General features: G+C 38.9%; 1 protein-coding gene across 2 annotated transcripts in view; it reads right to left on the bottom strand.

Moving 5' to 3' along the window:
- Positions 1-27,269, bottom strand: part of MTR (5-methyltetrahydrofolate-homocysteine methyltransferase) — a 52,415-nt gene that overhangs the window by 13,084 nt on the left and 12,062 nt on the right. The window contains exons 8-24 of one of the 2 annotated variants that reach the window (XM_075146528.1): positions 25,991-26,085; positions 21,809-21,909; positions 21,396-21,457; positions 20,502-20,569; positions 19,306-19,382; positions 18,045-18,157; positions 16,510-16,650; positions 15,662-15,847; positions 14,896-15,075; positions 13,778-13,894; positions 13,539-13,679; positions 9,769-9,858; positions 8,986-9,138; positions 8,301-8,408; positions 4,557-4,657; positions 2,431-2,498; positions 1,445-1,565 (exon numbers count right to left, since the gene is read on the bottom strand). In XM_075146528.1, coding sequence (XP_075002629.1) covers positions 1,445-1,565; positions 2,431-2,498; positions 4,557-4,657; positions 8,301-8,408; positions 8,986-9,138; positions 9,769-9,858; positions 13,539-13,679; positions 13,778-13,894; positions 14,896-15,075; positions 15,662-15,847; positions 16,510-16,650; positions 18,045-18,157; positions 19,306-19,382; positions 20,502-20,569; positions 21,396-21,457; positions 21,809-21,909; positions 25,991-26,085 — 1,922 coding nt within the window. Of the gene's footprint in view, positions 1-1,444; positions 1,566-1,760; positions 1,902-2,430; positions 2,499-4,556; positions 4,658-8,300; positions 8,409-8,985; positions 9,139-9,768; positions 9,859-13,538; positions 13,680-13,777; positions 13,895-14,895; positions 15,076-15,661; positions 15,848-16,509; positions 16,651-18,044; positions 18,158-19,305; positions 19,383-20,501; positions 20,570-21,395; positions 21,458-21,808; positions 21,910-25,990; positions 26,086-27,269 lie in introns of those variants that run through there. The other variant, XM_075146529.1, reaches the window with a different exon arrangement.

Genomic DNA, 27,269 nt, shown 5'->3' with positions numbered 1-27,269 from the left:
TAAAATTAAATATATATTACCACTCCGGTCTTCCATGTTTACTTGACATAAATTTTATAGAAATTGTATGTGTCTAGGCATATGCATAAGTATATATTTATATACAGTTCACATGAATAAAATTATTATTTATGTATACAAAATTATACATATATTCTTCAACAATTTCAAGGATAAAACTAGTGCAACCAGCCTTGCTGTTGGCTATGTTCATCTCTGTGAATAAATTCTACAAAATTGTTTGATGCTGGTTATGTGACATCAATTACTAGGCCACAATGCCTTGTGTATAAACACTGAAAAGAGATCTGAAGAAAGGGCTCTCCTAAGACCTCAACTTAGAATAAAGCCTTTTTTGTTTTTCCCTTTCTTGTTTTAAGAAAAAACCCTCCATGTTTGTTCTCAGTATCAAAGCCATAGGAAGAGACTCACATGGAGAAGGAGAAAAAGGATACACTTAACCTTGCATTGTAACTACAGGACCAATAAAAACAGGCAGTGATCCTACTCTTCACTGTCTGTAAAATTACGGGACAATTTGCCAAGGCCAAAAATACAGAATACATTGAGCTAATGGTTCTGCTAGAATATGTGCTGCTCTGATAAAGAAAGCAACACTGCTAACAGCTTCTAGTTATGCAAGAAATGACTTCTGCAGTCTTCTGAGCTGTCACCTACTCAAGCATATTGTACATAAGCCAGTTAGCAAAGCATGACACAAGGCCGTTACACATGGCTAAAATACATTTGTGGTAATGTTAATACTAGGTGTCAGTGAGCTGTCAACACTGGTCTTCAGGACATCATAGCAGTTGCATTATTTCATTTGAATGGATCTGAGAGAACAAGATCTCAACAGAAAAGCTCAGTCTATCAAAAGCAAAATGGTAACTATTTCAAGGCAAGCAGCTAGAATTTATCCCCTATCAGCCTTCTTGAAAAGGACTGGGGTCTCAATGCAATCAGCACAGTGCTGAACAGTGATCCAGGAAAATACATTAATTTTCTTAAAGATAATAGCTCCCTGATGTCAACATGACCATTTCTAGTCTCAAAATCCTGCATTTTCAGAATGCTCTGGTGAATCAAAACAGATCATTTAACCCCTTAGAAGAACAGAACTGTATTCATATGCATATGTGTGTGAACTTTTAGAAAGAAATATCATACTTCCACATACAATATACATTTCCAAAATACATAACACTTGCAAAAATTAAATGTTTAAGATGTCCATTATTTGTTGTGTCCCAATCACATTTTACCTCTATATTCTAGGACTTCTGATATAAGAAGTAACATTCAGTCTTAGGTATATACATACCAGCACATGTGTTGGGGGAAAATGAGGGAAAGGGAGAGAGAAATGGCTATAAGTTTTCTTTTTCCCTGGTTAACACTATTTTCATACACATTCCCCATCTTCCCAACTGAGATATCTTACTTAGAAGTAGTTGCTCCTCCAATCAGCAAAGGAATCTTTATCGCCAGTCTCTCCATTTCCTTGGCGACAAAAATCATTTCATCCAAAGAAGGGGTGATGAGACCAGATAGGCCAATTATATCTATTGCAAATTTACAAACACACATACACAAAAAGTTTAGCAAATCCACTCTAGAAAGATACAGAAATTATTACAGAAAGTGTTCCTTTCATATATCAGATAGCTTCATGCGTCAGACAGAAAACAGTGAGATAAAAAGCAGGTAGTTGCTAGTCTAGAAGCAAGGTTTGACCCAATTAGAAGGTGAAAGCTTTCCAAGAATGAAAGTGATTCCAAATCCCCAGTTTAGGATATTTCTCGAATAGTCTTCACAGCTGCTGAACACCTACTGCTCCAGTTTCAGCAATAAATATACAGTATTCTGATTAGCAAGCTTCAAACTTCAGAAGTTTGGCACTGAGGAGGGAAACAAGACAAAACAATTATAAGCTCTGCTTTTAGAAACAGGAAACGCTTTCGAACTTCACCACCTATGTTCCACAAAATTCATCTTTTCCACGATGCAATAGACTGTTTCAAAGCAACTGTAACTTGTTTCAGAAAGTTAATTATTTATTAGAACAATTCATTCCCGATTTCACACTCACTGATCTGGCAGGCTGAATGCCAAGTTCTTTTACTGATTTAAGACCCAGCACAAAATTATTTAACCTTTCCAAGTCTCCATTTATCCATCTGTAAAACAAATACTGAAACATCTCTCTTGGAGTTGTCCTTTTGATACAGGTTTTCAGTTCCTTGGGCTAAGTTTCACAAAAGTGCCAAATACTAAATAATTACTATTGTTAATGCAAAAGTTCTGATTTATCTGAAGATAGTCTGACCAAATCATAGACAGCATAGGAATGCAATGAGTAGCAATAAAAAAATGCGAGTGGGGTTTAAAATCAAACAATTCAGGAGTACTAATGAAATCTCTGTATACCTGCTTTGTTCTCAACAGCAGCTCTCAATATCTTATCACATGGAGTCATGACTCCTAAATCAATAACTCTGTGAAAAGAAGTGAGATGACACAAGATTCTTTAAAAACAGGTCAAATTTCTGCTAAAGGGCAAATACATTGCTCTTACTGTAAATGACTGCCCTAAAATTGAAGTTAAAATTGAGATTTTTTTGTTTGTTTGTTTGTTTCTCTTAAGACCTCTGTTGGGAGTTTTAATATAGGAAATACCTCTGGGTCTGGCAAAATTTTCAATACATCAGAGCTCCAGATGATACAGTAGAGAAGAAAATTCAAGCGTAAGAGGCTTTTTTTTTTTTTTTAAATAATTTTTTTGTGGTTGTACTGAGTCTGGCTGAGATGGAGTTAACTTTCTTCATAGCAGCTGATATGGTGCTGTGTTTTAGATTTGTGACCAAAGCAATGCTGATAACACACTAATGTTTTAACTATTGATGAACAGTGTTTGTCCAGCATCAAGGCCTTCTCTGTTTCTTACTCTAACCCTCCAGGGAATAGACCGGGGGGTGCACAAGAGGTTGGGAGTAGACACAACCAGGCAGATGACCCAAACTAACCAAAGAAATATTCCATGGCATATGATATCATGCTCAGCAATAAAAAGGGAGAGGAAGGGGTTTAGCAAGGGTTAGCTATCTTTTGCTCAGGAACTGGCTAGGCGTCAGTCTACCTGTGGGAGGTGGTGAGTGATTGTCTTTGCATCATTTGGGGTTTTTTTGTTTGGTTTTTGTTTTTTTTTTTTTTCTCTCTTCTTCCACTTCTTCACTTATTAAACATTTTTTATCTCCACTCACGATTTTTCTTGCTTTTATTCTTCCTTTCCTCTTTCCCCAACCCACTGAGGTTGGCTGGGTGGAAGTGAGTAAATGGCTGTGTGGTGCTTACCTGCCTACCAGGGCCAGCCAACAGCAGTGGCATTTCTGAAGTTATTTGGACAATAGGAAAAGATTTTGTGGACATTACATCTAACCTCAGGAACATAAGATAATTCACATCAAGGGTTTTTTTGTCTTATTAAAGCATACATTTTATGAAATGAGACACTGCATTTCCCTCGCTAGCATTTTATTCCTATTAACCCTAGCCATTGCCAAGGGTTTTTTTTTTTTTTTTTTCAAGTAAGCCATCCCAGCCTGCTACCTTCATTCAGCCTCACTCATACTCATGGTGACAGAAAACACTATGTTTCAGTTCAGTAAGTCCAAATGAAGCTCAAGAAAGCCTGAAACCAATCGACAGAATTTCAAGAGATAATGAAACAGAATATACTGCATATAAACAGCACTGCTACTGGCTTCAACCCTTTGTTTTTTAAAATAAAGAGATCATTTTGGCTCTTTTTAGAGCAAATTACAGCCCCAAGTCAAAAACAAAACTAAAGGAATGAATGGTAAGACAGAGTTGCAAAGCAGATTCAGCTTTGCGCAACATTTGACAGACACCTGACAAAGAGCTCTTGATGGAAACGTGACACTGTTGCCAATCCTGCTTGATGTACACAGGTCTTGAAAGAGCTGGCTTTTCTTGAAGTTCTATCTTTTGAAGCTCAGAAACAGGATGAGAATCTCATCTCTTATTGAACAAAAACATACCCCAGCAAGTTTTTAAAACCTCATAGTTAACAAACTGCTTGAAAAACATACTAAGAGGTTCATTCGAATCTTACAAGACTTCCTTTTTCCCCAACACAACACACAACCCACACGTAGTCTTGCCTACTATAGTCGTATCTGATTTCTTCAGACATTATACTTACATGTTTAAGACATTATACTTATTATATTTAACTAATATAAAAAAATATAAAAATTGATGCTCTCATCTACATTTCGGTTGATGTTAAACTGTATTCACCTCAAACGCCAATTTATTCGAGAAAAAAAGTATTAAAGGAGGAGGCTATACTCCCTCTTGCCTCCCCATTAGTAATAGCTGGTATGATCTGTGTTCCCAACCACAACCTGGCAAACAGAGGACAGTTCCCAAGAAATGCCCACCTCTTATACCACAGCTGCAGCTAGCGTAATATATTAATTAGCTAGTCTTATACAGTTGTGTTCCCAGCTACCTAATGTTAGTCTCTTTACCTGAAGTTGTTGCAGCCCAGAACGACTGCCACAATGTTCTTGCCGATATCATGTACGTCTCCTTTCACAGTTGCTAGTACTATTGTACCATGATAAGGATCCTGAAAGTTGAAGAAATAACACAAGAGTTTAATTACTCAGAAGCCTCATTATGTTTGCACAGATCCTTCAACAGCGCAATCCTAATCCATGACCGATATTCCTATTGCAGTACAAGCAATTGCAAAGCGTAGTAAATGTAATATAGTCAATATTAAAAACTATTTAAAAAGATCCAGGTAATAAAAACTTGCAAAAGAATTATTCCTGCAAATTGCATGCATGTTATTCAAAAATCTGTGTTTAAAAAAACAAAATAGCAGATAAAAAAATTCAGATCTGGATAGCATTTTGTGCAGTGCAATAACTGAACTAAGGTACCTCTGCTCCAAATATAAACCTCACCAATAAAGAATTTAAATAGATTAAATATTTAGAACAAGAGGGTATGAGCACTCATAATTACATGCCTGCTTGTGCATCAAGAACAATCTTTCAATGCAATGCTGAGAAGAATGAGAGGAATTAGCAAAAGCAGAAGAGACTAATTTTTTATTCAACACGAATACCAAGGGAGACATTTCAGCGAAGTGATCAGGCTACTTCAGACTACCCAGACTGAATAAACAGGCTGGAAAAAGGATCTCCTTTAAGGAGGGAAGCTGTACTGTCACAAACTGGTCCTAGGCTAGTTGGCATTCAGGCCTGACAAAGGGGTCCTACCAGCAGGGCACCAGTAGAACTTCTTATAGCAATTCTCCACCAGGACACAGGCCTTTGCAATACATTTTTAGTTGTATAATCAGCGTTGTCATTTGGAGCAGCTCCAGGCTACCACAGTGCCATGTTTGAGTTGTTACTGGCATCTGATCCTGCATCAGACTACTTAAATTGCACAGAATTTAAATAAAGTGGAAACCTAAGCATATTCTATGTGAAACCACAAAATATTTTTCCAGCTGGTATCTCGTCTCCTTTGCAGATGGCAGAACGGGAGGATTAGATCCTTCTATGAAGCATGCTGTATTTCTGGACAGTATCGAGTAGCTCTCTACTTTGTGAGCCCACATTGCCTTCTGTAGTTGCTATTTTCTGGGGGAAAAAAACTTTATTACTATATTACTAAGAGTGATACTAGCATTTCCCATGGTCCTAAATGCTGCTGTTTACTAAAATCTATTATCTCCCCAGTGCTCCTGTTTTACAGAAGACCGGGGAACAGAGAAGGCAAGATGGAGGTCTGTAAGTGAGCCACCTCAGTACATAAATAAAAAAATTTGCAGCTGAAAATATACTGCTGGAACGTAAAAGATTAATCAAGGACTGGGGGAAGAACAAAAAGTGCTGCCCACATGTATCATACCCAATAACTACTCATGATTTAACTAGTGATTGATATCCAAGGAAAAAAAAAAATTGGATTTGCACATGAGAAGAAGGAAAAATCTGTGGTGGGCAGCAAACAACATGGGCCAGAGCACACACTATTTTAAATAAATCCTATTTAGGGCACACTGTGATTTCAATTGTCTCAAGCAAGGAGGTCCTCAAGTTCTGGGCACGCATCCAAAGGGCTTCTTTTTTTAAATCTTGATAGAGATCTACAGCCACAGCTATTTATCCTCAAATGTAACTATCAACACTTTGCATTTCCTGGCAGTCTGTAACTAAAACTGTCCTGGAGGTTACAGTAGCCTGGGTAACATCAGACGAATCAGCTACCAGAGTCTGCAAATCATTTTCCTTCAAGTCAACATTGAACTTTGGAGATAGACGCAGCTGTTTTCTCCTCTCTCAGCAATTCTCTACACAATGACTATTTTTTTTTTAAGAGGAAGGCACTACATCCCTTGCCTAGCAGAAGGTAGAGGAAGCAGGAGGACAGAAGCCCTAATTTTTCCCTCCTGCTCTCCTCAGTCACACAATATCCCACAATCTCTTCAGAGTGCTTGCTCTATTTTTTAAGAGCCTCTCAAATTCCACTTCACTTCTTTTTAGCCAGAGAATAAAGTTCCAGAGGGTTTACAGTAGATCCTAATCCACTGCTCATGGAAGCAGTGGGGTAACGATTTTCACTGACTTCAAATAGCATCAGAACAAACCAGAAGGTGCCAAATACTGGCATTGTCATCTGAATTAAAATAAAAAGAACAGCATGAGCAGGAGAGAGATGACACATAGAAAGGTGACTCATGACAGCCAGAGAACAGATCTGCTTGAGATACTGGAGAGAAGACACCTTCTTCACATTCAGAAAGAGCATGGGAAGAGAGACTTAGGCATTCTCCTTCTTCCATTAAGATTAGTCAGGTTTGATTATTAGGTAATTTTTCTTTCTAAATTATTTGCTGTATTCATTACATTTATGCTGGACAATCACACAACAGATCCACAGCAAATGGAAAGATACAGTGTAAGAAGATTTCAAGGGAAGAATTAGGAACCATTCAAAAATCCACGGAAAGGAAACAAAAGAAATATACAAATATCACAGTTTAGAGAAATTCTGCTATTCTTCCTTTTTTTCTCCCCGCCCCCCCCCCCCCCCCCTTCTCCTGTTAAATACCAGATTCTGATAATAGCTATTGTCTCTGAGAACTCATGAAGACAAGGTAAGGTTCCACTGGACTAAAGAAACGTAAATTTGATAGTCAGACAAAGTCAGACAAAGACGAGAAGAAAAATATTTAACAACCAAAACTGTAAGCACATCACATTATAAATATAGTAGGAAACAGCAAATGAGTATTTAAAAGGGGATTTTGTCCAATTTATCTGAACTCTCTTTTCTACTGAATAGAATCTTGTCAGTATGGAGAAACAAGGGACATCCTATGTCTTCATTTTCCAACGCTCCTATCACATATTCCATTAACCAAATTTGGAAGAAATGACTTCAAGGATATGCACAGGTAGTATATGCATTGATAAAACTATTCTCAGGCATCACCAGCTGTTGGCTGTGAAACAGGAAATGCTATAAAGGAAAGGCCCACAAGGATCCCAAAACCACTGGATATTTTCAATTATATATATTTTATATATTACATAAAAAGTAGTCTTCAGAAACTGGTAGAAACACACATATGAAGAGACAACTGCATTCAGACCCTGTTTTCATAAACACTTGCCCCCTTCAGCTTGGTCATGGCTACACATGCAATGAGCATATATTCTATCATAACAAGAGGTCTTGAAGTTACGATCTATGAAGAAAAAGGATGGAAGAATTTGGTTTGTTTAGCTGGGAGAATGGTCAAGGCCAGGGGGAAGGGAAGAGTTGAATGAAAAGAAACATAGTAACAGGCTTTGAACATGCAAAAGGCAGTTCCATAGTTCACTGAGGGCAGAAGTAGTAGAAGCATTTGCCATAAACTTAGAAGTACCATAAATAAATAACACTAGAATTAAATGCCTACAAAAATACAAGAAATAAGTAACACTGGTATAAAGGGCCTACAAAGGCTTACAGAATCCTTCAGGAAACTTGTGACACCAGCTTCAGCACATACCAAGCAGAGCTCCACAAAATCTGCACTTTTTGAATTTCAGATCTACTTCAAATTATGCCAAGATTGTCAGTATCTATATGGCTGCATCAACTCTCCAGCATGAAAGCTGAATAAATGTCATTAGCAAAAAATAACTTCAATTTTTGTCATGGCATGCTATGAAAGAGTTACAGCACAAAGGACTGTGTCTTGCCTCTTCCTCTATGCTGCCTCGTTCCGCTCTCCTTTCCTCTCTTTCTTTTTCCATATAGGGAATAAGGTGGCCAACTGCCTTCTTCATAACTCGAGCAGACTTTATCACCTGCGTAGATAAACAGAGGGGGGGGAAATAAACAATAAAGATCAGGTATAGGAATAGCCTCAGATTTCTCATAGCTTTCTTTTATACCCATTCAAACAATAAACAAAACTTCATTTGCAAACCCAGATTCCAGCTTTGCAGAGCGTTCTCTGGTAGCAGGCTGCTGGCCCTACTGGACTAAGGGTCTACACATAACACATGCTTTCACAGTGCAGCCTCTCGGACCACTCACAAGAGAATTGGAAGCTACAAACAGGCACAAATCTGGAAGGTGCTAAACACGGCAATTTTTATTTGGATCTTTTTCCCCTCTTGCTCTTTTTCACAGGCCCAGACTTAAACTGCATTTCAAATAAAGCAAAAACACTCCGGAAGAAAGGAAACAAACATGTAAAACTACATAAAGAAAGTGAAGTTCCAAAGTAAAGAAAAAATAGGGCTGCTTCTTAGCAGCACCTGAATTTTCACAATTCATGTGCTATATCTGAAAAAACAGCCAGCATAGAATGTTTTGGCTACAGTTTACAACACTAGTTTTTGCAAAATAGGAAAATATATGAAATCATTTTCTCATTACCTGAGGCAGAAACATCTTTCCAGCACCAAAAAGATCGCCAACAATTTTCATGCCATTCATCAAAGGCCCTTCAATTACATTTAGAGGTCTAGGATATTTTTGCTGATTTAATCTTGCTTCTTCTGTATCTGCAGTGACATACTTCTCAATGCCCTGGGAAAAAAATTGAGAAGCTTTTATCTTGCTAGAAATACAGCTTTTATTTAGTTGCCTTCTTCCCCCAAAAAATCACAATGAAAGTACAGACACTTTACATACTGCTAAACTTTAAGAATACCTCAAATGTGTATTTAAAGTAGGTTTTCTTCGGAAACAAAACACTGTAGTTCTTAGGCATATAAAAAGTTATTCAAAGCAAGAGTCCCCAGTATTAACAGATTGGTTTGTTTTTCTTAACCATGTTATAAGAAAAAACAAACATAAAAAGATTGATTCCTCAGCACAAGTACCACTCAGTGCAGTACTGTTAAAGGATCAAAAAAACCCCTAGAAAGTAAAAGCAATATATTAGAAAGCAAAATGTTGTTACTACCAATACTAGTAGAATAAAATATTAAGGGTCAAAGACTTCAACTTGTGAAGTTTAAAGACAAATCACCACAGTTTTCTCTGTTAATTAATATATTTAATTAGCTTTAATAAGTATATTATTCATCATTAATTAATAGCTTTTAAAAGAATGGCTGTTGAAGAATTTTTAAAGCCAAAGGTGTCCCTTAAAGTCTGAGCTGAGACCATGTCTCTGAGACCTGATGGATAGGACAATTTTCTGCACAGATTCACCTTTATAAGAGCATGTTCCAGCCTTTCCTCCACAGAGCTTTTCCGCCACTCATCGGTCTGTACAACTTTTCTTCCTCCTTGTGCATGATTCTGAAGAGCAAAGACATCCATAGGAGCTTGCAAGCATAAAAAGTACAACTACGGACTTTACTTTTAGAAAAGTGAGGATAATTTCAAGTACTGACCCATAAAATAGTTTTAGATTATTCAAAAGGGTTTTTATAAACATGCAAATCATATTGCAAACCCCTGTGATGTACTACAGACCCTTAGAGAGTCTACATCCCAAAGAATATATACCTCAATGAAGATGTAAACAAAATGAACAAAGAAAAAGTAAAAAACCAAAAGTTTAAAAAAAAAAAGAAAAAGAAGGAGCAGTTTAATAATTTTCACGCTCTTAAAAATGACGAAATGACTAATCCTAAGGGTTTTACTTCTGGGAACATAATTTAAATTGATTCCTGGCCCACACACTACACTTAATTTTAAAATTCTAATTAATTTGGCACTAATTCAGTTTCTGCTGGAATAGGTTATGTTATTCCATATCACAGATGTGTTTTCAATCAGGCATCCTACACTCTCGCATACTCTCTTTGCCTCACACTCCCCTTTGCTATGAATGCAAAGGCCAAAAGGGCTTCACAATGCAAGAAAGCTCGTAAACACCCACCCCAGGAAGGCTGGTGGAAGAGCATGTGTCCTGGTTTTGGCTGGGATAGAGTTAAATTTCTTCCTAGTGCTGCGTTTTGCATTTAGTATGAGAAGAATGTTGATAACACACTGATGTTTTTAGTTGTTGCTAAGTAGTCTGAGTCAAGGACTTTTCAGTTTCCCACGCTCTGCCAAGTGCGGAAGAAGCTGGGAGGGAGCATAGCCAGGACAGCTGACCCAAACAGGGTATTCCATACCATCACGCTCAGTATATAAATAGGAGGCATGGTCCAGGAAGTAGTGATCACTGCTTGGTTATCAGTCAGCGGGTGGTGAGCAATTGCATTGTTCATCACTCATTTTGTATATTCTACCATTATTATTATTATCGTCCCTTCCTTTTCTGTTCTATTAAACTGTCTTTATCTCAATCCACGAATTTTACTTTTTTTTTTTTTGATTCTCTCCTCCGTCCCCCTGATGGGGAGGGGAGCGAGCGAGCAGCTGTGTGGTGTTTGGCTGCCTGCCGGGTTAAACCACAACAGCATGCTATCCATTACTCCAACCACCACACTTCAGGCAAGTCATTTCCTTTCCTCCCTCGGTTATTCCACATAATCTGACATCTTTCAGTCCTTACGAACCTCCTATACTGTTGAGTGCTCGTCAGCAAGTTTTTAAAGATAGAGCCATGGGAAGAATCATGGAAACAAGATCTCACTCATGAGAAAAGCCATGGAAACTAGATCTCGCTCACGGGAACAGAAACCAGAACAAGTTTTCATTCATGTTTATACAAATGTTAGCTAACTTCACAGCTTCTTGTTGCCAAATCTTATTCTACTCATAGGTCTAGTTTGTACAAAGGGAATGAAAAAAGGAGGAAAATGTTGCCCAGAGAGGTTGTAGAGCCTCCGCCCTTATTTATATTAAAAACCCAGCTGGACATGGCCTTGAGCAACCTGCTTTCGCTGACCCTGCTCTGAGAAGGAGGGTTATACTAGATGATCTCCAGAGGTCCCTTCCCACCTCAGTCCTTCTGTGATTCAATGAAAAGGTACCAAGTGCTCCTCAACCTCTGGCCAGGCACTTCAGCAAGGGAACCATTCCAACCTAAAAATAATCCACGAAGCTGTAAGGTAGGCATGCAGTGACCACAGCGGCAAACACTACATGCAGATCTTTAAACCCAGGATGATTATACTGCATGCTGAGGATGAAAAAACCTGCCTTTGGAAGCACAGCTCCAATTGCCATAAATAGGACAAAGTTTCAGTTTGAGAATGTCAGCAGCTATACACTTTATGGAAAATGTTTTTTAATCTCAAACTTCAAATGAAGACTGATCTCCCAAATCTGCAAGGATTAAGTTCCTCATTTTTCCCCACAGGTCTAGCATTCAAACAACTGGCAAGGTACATTACTATTACCTGAAGGAACTAGGAGGAAACTTCACTGGCGCTCTATTAGAGGTGCGATACTTGAAATGGGACTGCACATTTTATGTTTTTTTGTGCAGAATAAACTGCCGTAATTGGAAATAAAAAACCATATGCACTTACTGACTAATGAATACATTTTTGGGTTAAAAAAACCCTTTAGACAAAAGAACTTAGAGACATTCAATTCCACTATATCAGAGGAAGGTCTGAATAAATATTTTGAAATATGCCTCGAACTCCAAAACCTTATGTAATAATCCTTCTCATTGGCTGTAAGCGACTATCTATTTGGACTCTCACATTTGTCCAGAGCCAAGATGAAACCCAAATCAGGATGCTTACCTCCAGTGAAAACCTGAAAGTTGTAATATTTTAAGTTAAATTTTAAAGATGTTTTGAATCAAGAGTCTCTCTTTTTCAGTTGGGGACTGTTTTATTCCCACAATAAAACTACCACCATGAATAAGAGCAGAGATTCCAACCATGGCTTCTCAAACTTCTAGACCTAGAAGGAGTCGTCATCCACTTCCATTTCTACTTTTAATGCTCCATTTAAATTCACATTCTGCCTTCTGCAGAAACACTGCTAAAGCAATCCCTTTCTAATTCCCCTTCTTTTTTTTCTTCCTCTTTATGCAACCCTGAATACTCTAATGGTAAAATTCTGCTTATACAGACAAGATCACTCCCAGGTGAATTGCTTAGACACGAAGAGCACCATCTAAAATAGCCTAAGCACAAGGGATAGGGAGAGTTTTCCTGTACTGGTTTTCAACATGTTGCCATCGTTCCTAAAAAGCACGCACCACCATAGGGCAAACTACAAACCAAATGAAGCTGTGCACAGAAATAATACCTCCAGGAGCTACAAAACGGGCATGCAAACCTTCTTGTACACTTAAATCTAAGAGCCACCTAACCCAGAGAGATTTTTGCTGTGTGTTCTGTTCAGAACAGAATTTCACCAGTCATTTAATGGCTGATAATCTGGAAACCTTCAGGTGTATAATCTTTGTCTTTTATCACCACCATCATTACAGCATCTCAAAAACACTGAATAGCTGATCTTCACTCTTGACATAAGTTACATGAACTGTAAGTCTATGGTACAGCCAGGAACCGCAAGCAACTACTTCATCTTTTGCATATACTCCAAGCAAACCATTACCACTAGAGAGACAGGTTTATTCTTTGTCTCCCACAGTGCACTTGTCAATTAAGCTCCAGCACCAAGATTTGCTTCGGTTGTGGGTTGACCTTTTCTGATTTTTGTTTGGTTTTTTGCTTGTTTGTGAGGGTTTTTTTGGTTTGGGAGGGAGTTTGGTTGGGATTTTTTGCTTCTTATTGGTTTTGGGTTGGTTTGGTTTTTTTGTTTGTTTGTTTGTTTTTTTAAAGAACGTCTGTGCAGCTTAGTCTCCTGAAGCATATGAAGAACTCCGGTGCAGGATCTTTCAAGGCACCTATGAAATTAGAGAGGCTCAATCTATCACAGAGTTCACATTTTATTCTATATTAATAACTGAACCACTTGTAGTATCATTAGTAACTTCTAACACCCACTGTTAGATTGACATGTGCCGTTTATAGGCTGTTCTACCAATCATCAACAGGGACATGATAAAGCCAAAGTGCTAAGCTAACTACTATTCAAAGCTTAAAATTAGAAGTTACCTGAGCATAATGTAAAAGTTTCTCTGTCGCATCAGGATCTTTGTTCCAGATTAGATTCTCACACAGCTGTAGCAATTCCTTGTGGATATCATCATACACTGGCAGATTCCCAGCATTCACAATTCCCATGTCCATACCATACTGAAAAAAACCATACAGAATCCCCCAACTAGGGCTGTCAGACATTGCACTGCATACCTGCCAAGCGCAAACATAGGGAAGCCAAAAGCACATCATACCTTAATCGCATGGTAAAGGAACACCCCATGCATTGCTTCTCGAATGGCATCCATTCCTCGAAAAGAGAAAGAGAGATTGGAAAGACCTCCACTTATCCTGGCTCCCGGCAGTGTTTCCTATAGGAATTGCACATAGATTTTTAGAAAAGTGCTTTCCATGAAGGAAAACTAAGCAAAGCATTCAGTCCATAAAACAGCTGGCCCCTGAGCTGCGGTGCATTGGCTATGCACCCTTTATCTCTTCCCTGTTCCAGTTCCTTCTAGTTAATCAAATTCATAAAAAGCAATTCAAATCTCTGTAGAAAAAAATACAAGTAAAAGGAAAGATCCAGCCTAATTATGTGTAAGCAACTATCGTGGTTTGCATAGTCATAGGTGCTACTCTAAACCTATCAGTCCTCCCACAGCAGCATTCCAGATTTTCCCCATGCAGACCTACTTACGGCTCTTCCACCCCCCACTCCTCTAGGAACAGGAGCAGCCAACCTGCTTGCTTGCATGTCCCAGGAGCAGGCTGTAGCTGAGCAGCAAACCTCAAGGGTGCACTCTCTCTTCCAGCAGTCCCAAGGTGACAAAATAGCCTGTGGGGTGTTCAAGCCCCAGACTGCTACTGACAGCATCTCTGGACCAATCAAGTTGCCTTGTGAAACACAACAGTGCCACTGCCTTGGCTGAGCATTCAGGTGATGCTCTTCACTGCTGTACTTCCTTACACACATTTTGGCTAAATAAAAAGCCATGTTACTGCACAAATTCCTTCCACAGTAACGGAAATTTTATTAATTTTAAAAGGCAGTTTTCATGTACCTTCAAAGAGGTCCTTTTAGCTAGAACATGAATGTGATGGTTACCTCATTTAATTAATATAGTATATTTACAGTAGAGATAATGGATTGAAATATATTTATAGAACTATTTGAAGTTCTACTGGAAATACAGCAATATTGGGGAATGGCTGCACTTCAGAGGAATAGTCCCCCTTGCTAATTTAAATGTGTATCATTTTGCAGTGGTGGTGTTGTTGTTTGGGGGTGGGGGGTGTTTTTCTGTTTTGTGGTGGTTGGGGTTTTAAGAAACCTCAGCAAAATACTGCAAATTAAAACAAGCTTACAACTCACTTTTATGGTTTTAGTAGCATTGATAAAATTCATGGCATACAGGTTATGTTCTTCCATTCCAGTTCCTATGGTCAAAATGTTAGGGTCGAGTATTATATCATTTGGATTGAAGTGCACTTTTTCTACAAGGAGGTGATAAGCTCTGGAACAGACTGTAATCTTGGTTTCTGTTTCTGTTGCCTAGTGGAGAAAAAGAATTCTGATATGAAACGTATAGACAACACAAAAAATAAACGCCCCAGAAATTGTTTATGGTTCCAGTGACTCAAGACTGGGAATCTGAACATCACAAATATTAGCAAAGCATTATATAGAAGAATCTTGTATTAAAAATATCACCATACCTGTACCTGGAGTTTTGACTCAACTCATTAAAAACAATTTTGCTCCCCAACATTTCATCATCCTATGCAAAGTTTAATATGTGTTTTTTGACATAACTAAATTAATTCACAAAGATTCCACTCTCATGCAAAACTCAGTTTCTGAACCAAAAAAAATCTTCTGTGAAGGAAGGAAGAGTTCAGCATGGCTGAACAGCAAGAGACACGCTCTTATGCTAGCAGAGCTACACTTAGAGCAGTACTCGGATCCCTCAAACATGTGAGCACCATAAGAAATGCTTACATATCAAGGTCAAAACTATTGCTAAGACTATATAGACCTCTATGAATCACCTATGTCAGTGAAACAAAACAACTTTGTCTTGCAGAAGAAAGCCTTGCACTCCAGAATAAAAATACCTCTCCTTTAAAGCAACACTCACCTGCCCCATTTCATCAAAAGCCATGACAACCACAGCTGCTCCATACAACTTAACTTTCCTTGCTTTCGCCAAAAAGTCTTCCTCACCTTCCTTCAGACTGATGCTGTTTACAATGCATTTCCCTTGGCAACATTTCAAACCTGCTTCAATCACTGAAAAGTTGGAGGAGTCAATGCATAACGGCACCTGTAAATAACAGAGAAGTAAGCCAGGGGAATACATACAAGTTATGAGTTTATGAATTAGAGTTCCACATGCTGTTCACCCGTTTATACATAAAAATGCACACAACATTAATCAGCATTTATGAATAAAAAGTTTCCAGAGGTATTTGTAGATTCTCTTTGCTTTAAATGCAAAACTCAGAGCAAATTTAACTCAAGAGCTTCTTTGGCAACTCCATCACATATCATATAGAGACCTCTACTTCTCCCTGCATTGTCTTGTGTTTCTGAATTAGATACTCATTTTCAAAGAATGTACTTTGCAGAAGTATCTTTTAAAGCCATTCTATATCCATAGCAATTTTGTGGAAAGCAATACTGTTATGCACCGTCAGTATAAAGATTATGGTTCATAACTGCTGCAAAAGGAACCTGCATTCGGCTTTTCTAACCAATGAAAGGACTGGCATATATTTAGCTGAAATCAGATAGAGAATGTTAAAACCTCTGTTTCCCCCAAAGGCCTTCCCTGTTACAGTACCTCTTCCTCTTGGGGGACACCTACATCTGCTTATTAAGCACCTAAACTGGTTACTAAATAAATCAGTTTCAAAATTTTCTGAAAAGCAATTTCCAACTCAATAAAACGTTCTTTATTGTGCTTTGGAGTGACTCAGTTACAACCTTTGCAATATCAGGTTCTGAAGAAATCAAGTTACAAAATCTGGTCATTGCAGCAGGGCCATCCAGCATCCCATCATCCATATTGATGTCAAGAACCTGGGCCCCCATCTCAACTTGCAATTTGGCTACACTCAGGGCTTCCTAAAGAAGAAAGTCAAAAACCAAAACAACAGTCAGTAGAAAAAAGCCTAGTCATTCTCAGAATAACATTTCACTTCTCCAAAATAAGCATGCAGCCAAAAATTATAAAATTTATATGACATTCCGTAAGAGAATAAGGAAATGGTCCATAATGTACAACAACATACCGAAGTTAGAAGTGGTAACAAATTTGTTCGGAAAAATATGACACCAGAGACTTAATGTGCTGGTAGTGCCATTGACTTTAGACCATTGGTCATATGCTTAATCAAATGATTTAAGATTTGCATGGTAACAAGGACTTCTGACTGCACAAGATGACAGGAAAACAGTCTCTGTGATGGTATGAAATAAGGGTCTTGCATCACAAGCTCTGCTGTTTTATAACACAGAGTACTTAATTTTTGGAGGTTGTTTGGCATTTTTTCCAGCTGCAGAATAATCACCAAGTGCTAAGAAGGAAATACTAAAGTTTTCCCTCCGGCTCACATAATTATCTGAACACTCATGTCTGTTTGCTTTCTCTTTTTTGTCACTCTGCAGATTGAGGAGAGAAAAAAGAAGGTGGTTTTTTAGTTGCTTACAGTCCCTAACAACTTGAACTTAAAGCTCTCTTTATTTAATAGGTCTAACTGGCTTCGTGACTTCTAAGAGCTTAAATCAGACTTCCTAAAAAACAAACTAAGGCTTTAATTTTGATTGCATCACCTAGAACAGCAGAGCACACTCTGGGGCAAAGTCTCAGCTCTCAAGAAACATCACTTTACGATTTGTTTGAATGTTACAGTAGCAATTTACACCAGTAAAGAATGAGCACTCCAGCCTTTTCACTTTTGCCCTACAGCTGTTTCAAGAAAGCAATTACCTTCTAAGAAACTTTTTCTGTAGCAACTCTCATGTAGCATACTGGAGCCAGTGATAAAAGCATATAAAGATTAGATGCAACCATAATGCTGACAAGAATTGGAGAAGAGAGTGATGGCTGCACAGTGGCATAATCTATCCCAAGTCAGATGTACCCTACATGTTGGAAAGAGGGATTACACCCCCTTTCCTTCCCCCCTCCTCTGTAAATCCACCCCTAGATACAGCACAGACCAGGACATTTTCTAAACCATCATCAGCTGTGTAACTTAATTCAAAATGGAAAGTCATGTTTCCTGTAACACTTTTTTTAAAAAAAAAGCGCCCTTGTAAAACCCTTCTCACAAATTTATTAGGAGCTGGTAAGCACAGAAACAAAGGACAGTGAGAAAGTAAATTCTCCTTGTTTTCTTACTCTTGTAACTTGTGTAGAATAGTGCTTTGTGCCAGCAAAACAAACAATAACACAGTGCAATGGAGCAATGAAAAATCAGAGCGTTAGCTATAAAAATTATTGTTAAAATGTATACTTCATAGTTGCCTGCCATGATGAGTTTAGCAAACTTCCGTGATCCTGCAACATTGCAGCGTTCACCAATATTAACGAAGTTGGTGTATGGCCCAATCCTGAATGGCTCCAGACCTTAAAAAGATATTTTTGAACATATTTGTAAAAACAGAAAAGAAAAAAACTGTGTAAGAAAGACAAAAGCCATTTTCTAAACTGTGAAACAGAGGTGTGTCTCTCTTTAAGAATAGTGATTTCTCAGCACATCAGGATGTGCACAAATCAAATGAGTAACTAGCAAAGAAGTGCCATGAAACAACTTCCAACACACATGCCAAAGGTTTCTATCCTTCCTCAATGATAGTCAATAATTTACCCGATCCACAAAAAATAACAGCCAATTTGTTCAATATAAAATGACGTGAAGCTACAATCCGTTCGGCATGTATGCGTACGCACATACACACCTCTCAACTTCCAACTATGTTATCTCATGACTCTACCACCACCAGAGAAGGAGCCCACTGAATTGACTGACAAACAAGGTCAGCTCTTAATCACGTACCCAAGTTCAGAGAAACAAGCCAAGTGGGACCCTTGGGTAACAGGCAACACAGAGGCAAACAAACCTTACATCAAAACAGAATAAGCTAATGAATGAAATCACAGGCCAACCATGATTTATTTAATTTATGCTAAACTGATTTCACTTTGAGATTAAAATACCATCCCAAAAAGAAGGTACTGTTTTACTTGGATACATGTCCCAAAGGCTTAAAAGAAGGCCTGGCTGAGGAACATACAGATCTAGACTTAGCTAAAACAAAAGACATTCTAGACCTGGAGGTATTGCTGGAACACTGTCCCAGTACGACTAGATCAACATCTCAGGCAACATAGGGCAGCTGTCTCACTGCAGATGAACAAGGATCTCATCCCAGCTCTGCCATCAACTACAGTCAAATTACCTGATCTCTCTGTGCTTAACTCTCTCCCGTGGCAAAGTGAGGATAAAGATACTCACTCACCATTACAAAGTATCTGAGACTAATAAAGTAAAATATGCTGGCTTTGGTATATTATACAAGATCATAATAAAATGTTCCATTAATCCTTTGGCCAAAGCAGTAAGATTTAGATCTGGTTACACATTCCATAAGCTTGGTGGATTGAGCTAGAACCAGAAACTCATAGTGCCGTTCTGATCAGCAGAAAACAGCAAATAAATTTATAAAGGAAGGTTGCATGAGTTGTAAAGCTCAAACTGTTACAATCCATTTTACCTGACAACAGCATGTATCCTTGAGAGAGAGAGGGTGGAACGCGAGGCTTACATAGTTTCACAGCTTCGGCAATTTTCCTGAGTTACAGAAAGAGAAAAGTAAAAAATAAAGTTTTCGATTAAAATTAAACCACTCCAGACAGGACTCAAACAGAACATACTAGACATATACCCACATCTCCAATTTAGCCCTGTAGCAGACAAGACTAATTAGCTTGTTTCACTTTGTGTGGCCAAAGGCAAAAACATACTCCCAGAAGATCCTATCGTGGCTATTTGCCCAGAATGTACAAAGCTGAAGATTTATCAAATACAGAATGTGAAATACCGTGCCAATGGAATACCTGATGGATATCAGAACCAGTCCTCAACCACACTGACTCTTAAAAGTGTTCATGATTTGCTGAGCTGAGCAATTACTGATTGCAGCAAAAAAAAAAAAAGGGACAAACATTGTTCTGTGCTGAGACACGTTTCTCAGATGACAGAATGACTCATGGCATTCACGTTCACTTTCTCTTTGCTCCAGTCAGGAGCAACACACAGTGTCCTCGACATGTTCACATACCATCTCCTCGACATGTTCACATACCATCTCTTCCCAGTTTGTATCAGGGTAAAAATGAATCAAGGGCCCCTTCTCTTTCAAGCCCAGGTGAAAGAGGGAGGTTTTCCCACTGACCTACTTCCAGTGAGAAAGATATGAAACACTCCTCCTGAGTAGCCAGGATTAGCACCAGCTGTACAACGTTCCCAGATCTCCCGTTCAGACATTTCCCACACACACCCACAAACTCTCCTTCCTCCTACCATCAAAGCAAACCTTAAGTTTCACCTTGTGGCCAGAAGGGCCACCTTGTGGCTAAGACGGCCAGAAAGAGAAAGAACATACAGCGTAAGGAAGCAGAGATGGGAATTCTATTCTATCCAACGGTAAAGAGGGTGGAGTCATTCCAAAACAATTTTAGATGACAAAACAGTAGAGGTATAATCCTTGTTTGAACCATGCCTCTACTCATTCTTCATGATAGATATGGCTATGAAAGCCAGGTTATTTCTACTCCATATATTGCTGCTATTGGCATTCAAGTGATCCATCTTTTCAGGAAACTCTAAGGCAAATCATGGAATATTGCTCCACAGAAGCAACACTTAATTTACTTCCCAGTGCACCTACAGTTGTTGCTCATGAGGTACCTGATATGTGCTGGTGTAGTACCACAGCAACCTCCAACTATGTTGACCAAACCATCCAAAGCAAAATTCTGTAAAAGGGAGGGAAAGAGAATTTTGTTTCAAGTTAATAAAGGCATCTTTTTTTTTTTGATAAATATTTATACATATTTTTTCTTTGTATGTTAAGCAATTCAGGGGGATCACAAGAAAAAAAGGTTAAATTAAAAAACATCATTACTATTTCTTCTCTTTAGGATTTGTTTTGAGATGTGGATTCCCAAGGCTAACCAGCAATTTCAACACCTAATTTTAGGAAACTACATTTGAAACTGGCCTATTTTATACTGAAGCCCCAGATGAAAACTTGGATGAGTATCAAAGACTAGTCATACTGTATTATAAAAGGGAATTAACATGCAGCAGATACCGTGTTCTTGCTGACACACTGCAGCTCCAGCCACACAGTTCTGTCTTGCACAGATCCAGTGGCATGTGGAAGGACACCCTGCACTGCAACACCACCACCATCAGCAGTTTCTATACACACAACTCTGTAAAATTCTGCCAATTCATAAAAACCTCTCAGCTTTTTCAACAATTCCCAAATGTAAAAGTAAGAACATAGGAGTGCAAATGAGTAACATCCACAGATCAAGCTGCAGGAAAGCTACTTAGTGTAGGACATGAAAGTAATTAAGGTTTTCACAGTTTCCTATTTTTTCCTAACCTTGTATCTCAAAAGCACTATCCTTCAGCAAATTGTCTATAAACAATCCAAATAGAGCCATCGGGGCGGGGGGGGGAGGCAAGGGGAACCACACCACAGTATTGTAATGAATACACATAAAATACAAGCAAAGAATTCTTGTCTACTAGTATGTCAGATATGACACATTCACGAGAAATATTTCATACCTTTATATGCTTGGCAGTCACTTCTGGAGTTTCATCATAACCACCAAAAGTATTGGGAAGACCTTGAAACGTAATTTTTCTAGTATTACAATTTGTTTGAAGCCCACAAGAACAGAATTAAATTCCGTAAAAGACATATTTAAAGTAGCTACACTTGTATGAGGACTAAAATGCCTCATCACCCTTGCAATCATTACTCAATAGATTATTAATCATGCAAGACAGCATTCTGGGTTCTTTGTCACAGAACTAACAACAGTTACTTTAAGCATTTTAAAATATTCTTAACCTCTTTTTAAGAGTTAAAACAATCATCTTTTTAAGCTAATTCAACTCCATTATTGCTAATGAGATGGCATGGTTTAGTTACATTTCGTCTGCCCATAAGCATAGGAACATGTGCACCAACACACCTGCGTTGGGGTAACAGATGATGTAGGCTGTTGTACATTTTCCAATTGTTTCAATGAATGGTCGCATTTCAACTGCCCCTAAAGCACAATTTAAGCCAATACTGGAAAATAAATTTTCAAAAATTATTTTGAGGCAAAAACACCTTTTACACACAAAACAGACAAATGTTAGTGCCGGCAACTGCTAACTCCCACAATCATCTACAACAAAACCAACCTGATCTCCAATTTCTTTAATCATCATCATCAATACAGCAAGATTGTGCAAAATGAGAACCCTTGGGTGGAAGAAACGCGCAAGGGGGAGGGGGACTGGACTGAATTGAACTGGGAACAGTAAACCAAGTTTTCATTTCAAAATCCAGGAGGAAAATGGCAGCATTTTGACAGCAACTGCAGCAACTCTGTATTGTCTAGGTGAGAGAGAGAACAAATGGAATGAGAATGACAGACTGGAAAGGAGCCTTGTGCTACAAGAAGTAGTATGAAAAAGGTTGAACGAGTAAGTCCTGCTTCAAGCCACTAACTCATCATTTTCTTTTAAAATTACAATAAACCTTGGAAGAAACCAAGTGCGTCCCCCAAGATGCCTCATGGCAGCACTAAGCTTGGGCAACTGAATCTGCTACGTTTTAGTAACCTAGACAGCACTACAGCAGAAGTATTTTTGCATGAATAAGCTTCTCAGACAATTTTACCAGTATATGAGGTACAATCATGTTTTCTTTCATTCAGTGACAGATACTTAAACGTGACTTGCACTCAAAATGTCTACATCAATATTAAAAATGGAAATTTCTCTTTCAGAAAGTATATAAGAGATCTTTTACATATGTTTCCTGATCTCTCTGCACCATTCTAGAAACCAGCTTATGAGCACTGCAAAACTCAAAAGGTGCTCACAGTGCTGCTCTAAGAGAAAGATGTAAAAAAAGCTTTCTCCTTTCCTGGAATAACGGTCTCAGAGAGGATGCAAGCTAACCCACTGAAACAGGAACAGATAACAGCCACATCTCCCAACTAACTGAGCCACAGAGGCTGCCTCAGAGGTAGCTAAGTTAATAAAGTGCACGTATGCCCACTTAGTTTCCCAGAGGTCAAAAGTAATAAAGCCCTGCACAGGACTGGGAGCACAAAATGGTTTTTGACTTTTCTCCTGTTTCCAGGGAGTAGGCAGGGGCTTGGCAACTGCACAGGTAGTAGCAGTAAATGCTTGCAGCCCGATTCACTTGTTGGACAGAATCACAAATCCTTGAGATCCAAGGGGCTCAGAGCAACATCCAAAACCGGGACCTTGAATATCACAATCAGATACCCAGACCAAACAATATGCAAACCCCTTCTTCCAACCACTTAGATTTGAGTTTTTGGTTTTTTGGGGGGAGGGGAGGGGGGGGAGGGAAAGGGGGGTGGGGGTTTTTGTTGTTGGTGGTTGTTTTTTTGTTTGTTTGTTTTGGGTTTTTTTGTTTTGGTTGAGTTTTTTGGGGTTTTTTTGGTGTTTTTTGTTGGTTGGTTTTGTTTTTTTTTTTTTTTTTTTTTTTTTGCAGAGGGGCATATATGTTTGTTTTTCCAAACAGCCAGCTCTACCTTCGAAGTGCTTTTTCTAATGCATCTCATGCGGGCCATTCTATTTAAACAGGAAAACTTTAAAAGAACCCTTTTATTCTCATTTCCCTATTCAGTGTTTACACACATTTAGATCCTTCACACAGATCCCCTGGATATGAATGCACAATTACAGCAATGAGGTTCTGGAATTTATTTCAAAGCAGAGGCTTATCCCTCAGGATTTTCAAAGCAAAGCAAGGTAAGAGTTGTTAACAAAACTGTCCTTATCAAATGCAGATGAATGCAAGGTACTTACTACTGTTAAGTCATTCAATTTACAAGCTTCCAGCTAACACTCCCCACCCCCTCTTTTTAAGCTTTCTTCTGTATCACGCAGCTTCATCTCTCCCTTCCACATTTAATATCCATCTGTCTCTGGTTCTGAGTACAAACTCACCTGTCACTCTCTTTAGCTCACCTTACTAGAGAGATACTGTAAAAGCAGCCAGCATACTCACCAAACAAGCACTTCTTGATGTTCTCACTTGACTTACTGGGCACTGGCCCTCCAGACTGCCTGAATGATTACCCACTGCAGGGGTGGCTGACAAATACATCTATGAGCACGACACCATCCAAGCGTTTCAAAACTGCCAAGTCAAACTAAGCACAGTCACGCACATTCATTCAGAAACAAAAAGTAGCTTCTGTGGGCAGTATCATCTCCCCATGGCACTCAACAGCATCATGAAAGAAAACATTTGAGAAAAGCAAACCGTTAACCGTGCCTTAAAAGCCAGCAGCCTTGAACCAGACTGCTGGTATGCTATCACTGTTACCCTAGTGTAATAACCATCACACCCTCATCTTAAACATCACCTCCCTCCCTTGCTCATTTTTTCACAGCAGTCACGCATCAGCTCCTGTGAAAGCTAAGGCTGCAGAGTGCCCATGGGACCAGAACAAACACCACATGAGGGCCCTAAACTCAGCGTACGTCTTCTCAACGCTACCACAGTAGAAGCAATCACAAGAGCCGAAATAACACAAAGGAAACTCATACACATCTGAGCACCTTGCCACACATCTTTCAGCACTTACTAAGCACAGTTCACCCCTTTCTCAGCTAGTATCTGTATCAACCGGACACAAAGCACACACTTTTTAGGGGGACTCCAAACAAACTGACTTCAGGACAACACATCACCATAAACAGGACATACAAAACCCAAATGGAAACATGTGAACACGTATAACATGATCCCTAGGATACTACTGCTAATCAGCATTTTCACAACCCTAAAGCCACTCTGTACCAATGTGGCAACAGAAACAACATTAAATGCAATCTGCTCCCACAACTAAAACCCTTCTGCCACAGTGCTGTATAGTAGCCTTCACATAAATGGGAAACAGGCCCTAAGCATTCAGACCCATAAGATAGCTTTTATGAAATATGGTTTAATAAATTCTTGATTTCTGCTCCAGTGCCCTTCTCTCCTCTTCAGAGGCAAGAGAGTTATGAGCAAGATTATCTGAGACAGACTCATGCCAAACATGGATCATTAGGCTGTGGTGCTGAGAGAAGAAGTCAACTACCACCCTGTTCCAAGAGGCTCCATATGTTACTTCTGGAGCACCGTCTGGTCTGGGAAAGTGGAGCCTCAAGGGCAGTCAGGAAAGCTGTGAATGCAGTCTTCTGCTTTTGTATCACTGAGATGACAGATTGCGCGTTTTAGTTGGAATTTTGTTGTAAAAACAAACAATGGCTCATCGCAACATGCATGCCATGCACTGCTAACAGTGAATTAAATGTTTTAAGTTAGAATATTCTAAGAAGGGGGGGGGGGGGGCGGAATCTATTTCCAATGTAAATTTTTGTGTGAAGAACCAACCTGAGAGAAGAAATGGTACAGAGGGAAGAGGAGGCAAGGAGGAGGTAGAATAGGGCATAGAAACACAGAAGAATAGAGAAACAGGGAACAATATTCAAACTAACATGCAAAACTTTGCACAATGATCAAAATTTGCTGTACTATGCCTTTTCACAGATCTTAAGCTCATACTTATTTCAACTTTTCTGCCTCAACAGAAAAGAATGCAAGTAAATGGAGGCATCAGGAGCTCTCAAAACAACAATGCACATCCTTGAGAAAAACACTCAGGGAATATACACATTTTTGTAAGAGTTCAGTAAAAAGAACACTGGAATGAAATCTTATGATTTGCTCTTTCAAACCACCCTGAAACATACTGAGCTGGCACTGCCTCTCTCTAAGAAAGAGAGGTAAGCCCTGCCCATAGCAGGAATTAGCTCCTGGCACAACCTGAGACAGTAGGAGATGGCAAACTACAGTTTCAGATTTTTTTTTTTTTTTAATGCTTTGACCTAATTGTGATTTCAGCTGTTGCAAACATAAACCCCCAGATTATTTAGAGCAATGTTTTAAAAATTCAGCATTCTTTGGAAATGTAATTTCTGCTGAGGGAATGACAGCAGAACACATTAGCAATACATGTGATTAAATATGATCACAGCTAGTATAGCTTCCATTTAGCTGCAAGCAAAGGGTTAAAATAGAAAAGAATCACAATCTACAGATAACTTACTAAGAGAAATACACATTTCCTTACCAAAGTGGCTTACTGTGGGAAACACTAATGACAAATGCCTCTCCTGTCTGGCCTGAGAGAGTACGCCCACTCTTATCCACAATGGTTCCAGAAATCTAAATATCAATTGAACACAGAGAAAGGAGAAGAATAAAATTAGCAATAAAAACAAGAATTTAAATGGTTGAACTGCTAAAAGTCAAAGCAGAGGGACTTGTGCCCCACTCAAAGTGATGAGGCACAACCCAAACAGAAAAATGAAACCTTTTCCTCCCTATAAACGTTTAAATATTTTAGCTAGTGGAACAGCAAACCTTTGACCAGTCATCTTTCTCTCTCTCTCTGCCCCTTGGGGGGGGGGGGGAGAAAAAGGAAAAAAAAAAGGGGAAAAAAAAAAAAGAAGAGGGAAAACTACCATGAACCATTCAGCAGCAAGTTAGCATTAGTATCACAGTATCGTTCCGATGATGGCCTCTGAACCAGTCTGCAGTGGTTACCTGTTTAGGCAGCTATCAGCTATCCTCCCCATCCTCCCTACCCTCCCCCTTACGTCATTTCAGGTCTCAGGACTGCTATTAGGTTGTTTGGTGGTGGTTGGTGAGGGGTGGGAAATGGCGGGGTGGCCTTAAAAACAAGTTATTCCTTTTGCCACAAGGGAACATCAGATGTTGCAACTTCATAGTGGAGATAGAAGCCTTAACCTGTTTAATCGTACCTCTTAAGTACTATACAGAGAGAGATGTGCAAATAATAAATAATGTCTTGACCCCAACTAACAATTACAAAGTTGAGAATTCAGGAGATGTTTGAATGAGCCAGGAAAGCCTTTCTAAGCCTACAAATCTTTTTTCCAGAAGATGGAATGAGTTCAGAAGACTCCATGCAAAGGTAAATCCATTATTTACTCCAAAACATGCTTTAATATTGATGCTACTAGAGGTGACCAGTGGAATCCTAAAGAGAGCTGTGCTAAGCGTTGTACTTCTCAACATAACTGAACTGGAAAGGGAGCAGAGAAGGAGGCAACCAAGCTCACTGACCACTCTGTGCAGGACAATGAAGACAAAAAGTCAACTCTACATAATCAGAGAACTCTCAATGCTAACTGACTTGAATGATAAAAAAGTGGAAACTCATTGCTGATAAAGTACAAAGTTGTGAACACAGGAAAAATTCTACATAATGACACCTCCAAACTAGTCTTTACTGCTCGAGAAATTAATCTGAGTAACAAAAGAAAGTTTTATGAATGCAATTTCAAAGCTCACTAGCAATAAGTAAAATGTCAGGAACTACAAAG

Source organism: Calonectris borealis, chromosome 3, assembly GCF_964195595.1.
Source record: "Calonectris borealis chromosome 3, bCalBor7.hap1.2, whole genome shotgun sequence".
NCBI classification, from domain to species: domain Eukaryota; kingdom Metazoa; phylum Chordata; class Aves; order Procellariiformes; family Procellariidae; genus Calonectris; species Calonectris borealis.
Note: the sequence above shows the minus strand (reverse complement) of the source record. Positions and strands in the feature narration are given on the sequence as shown.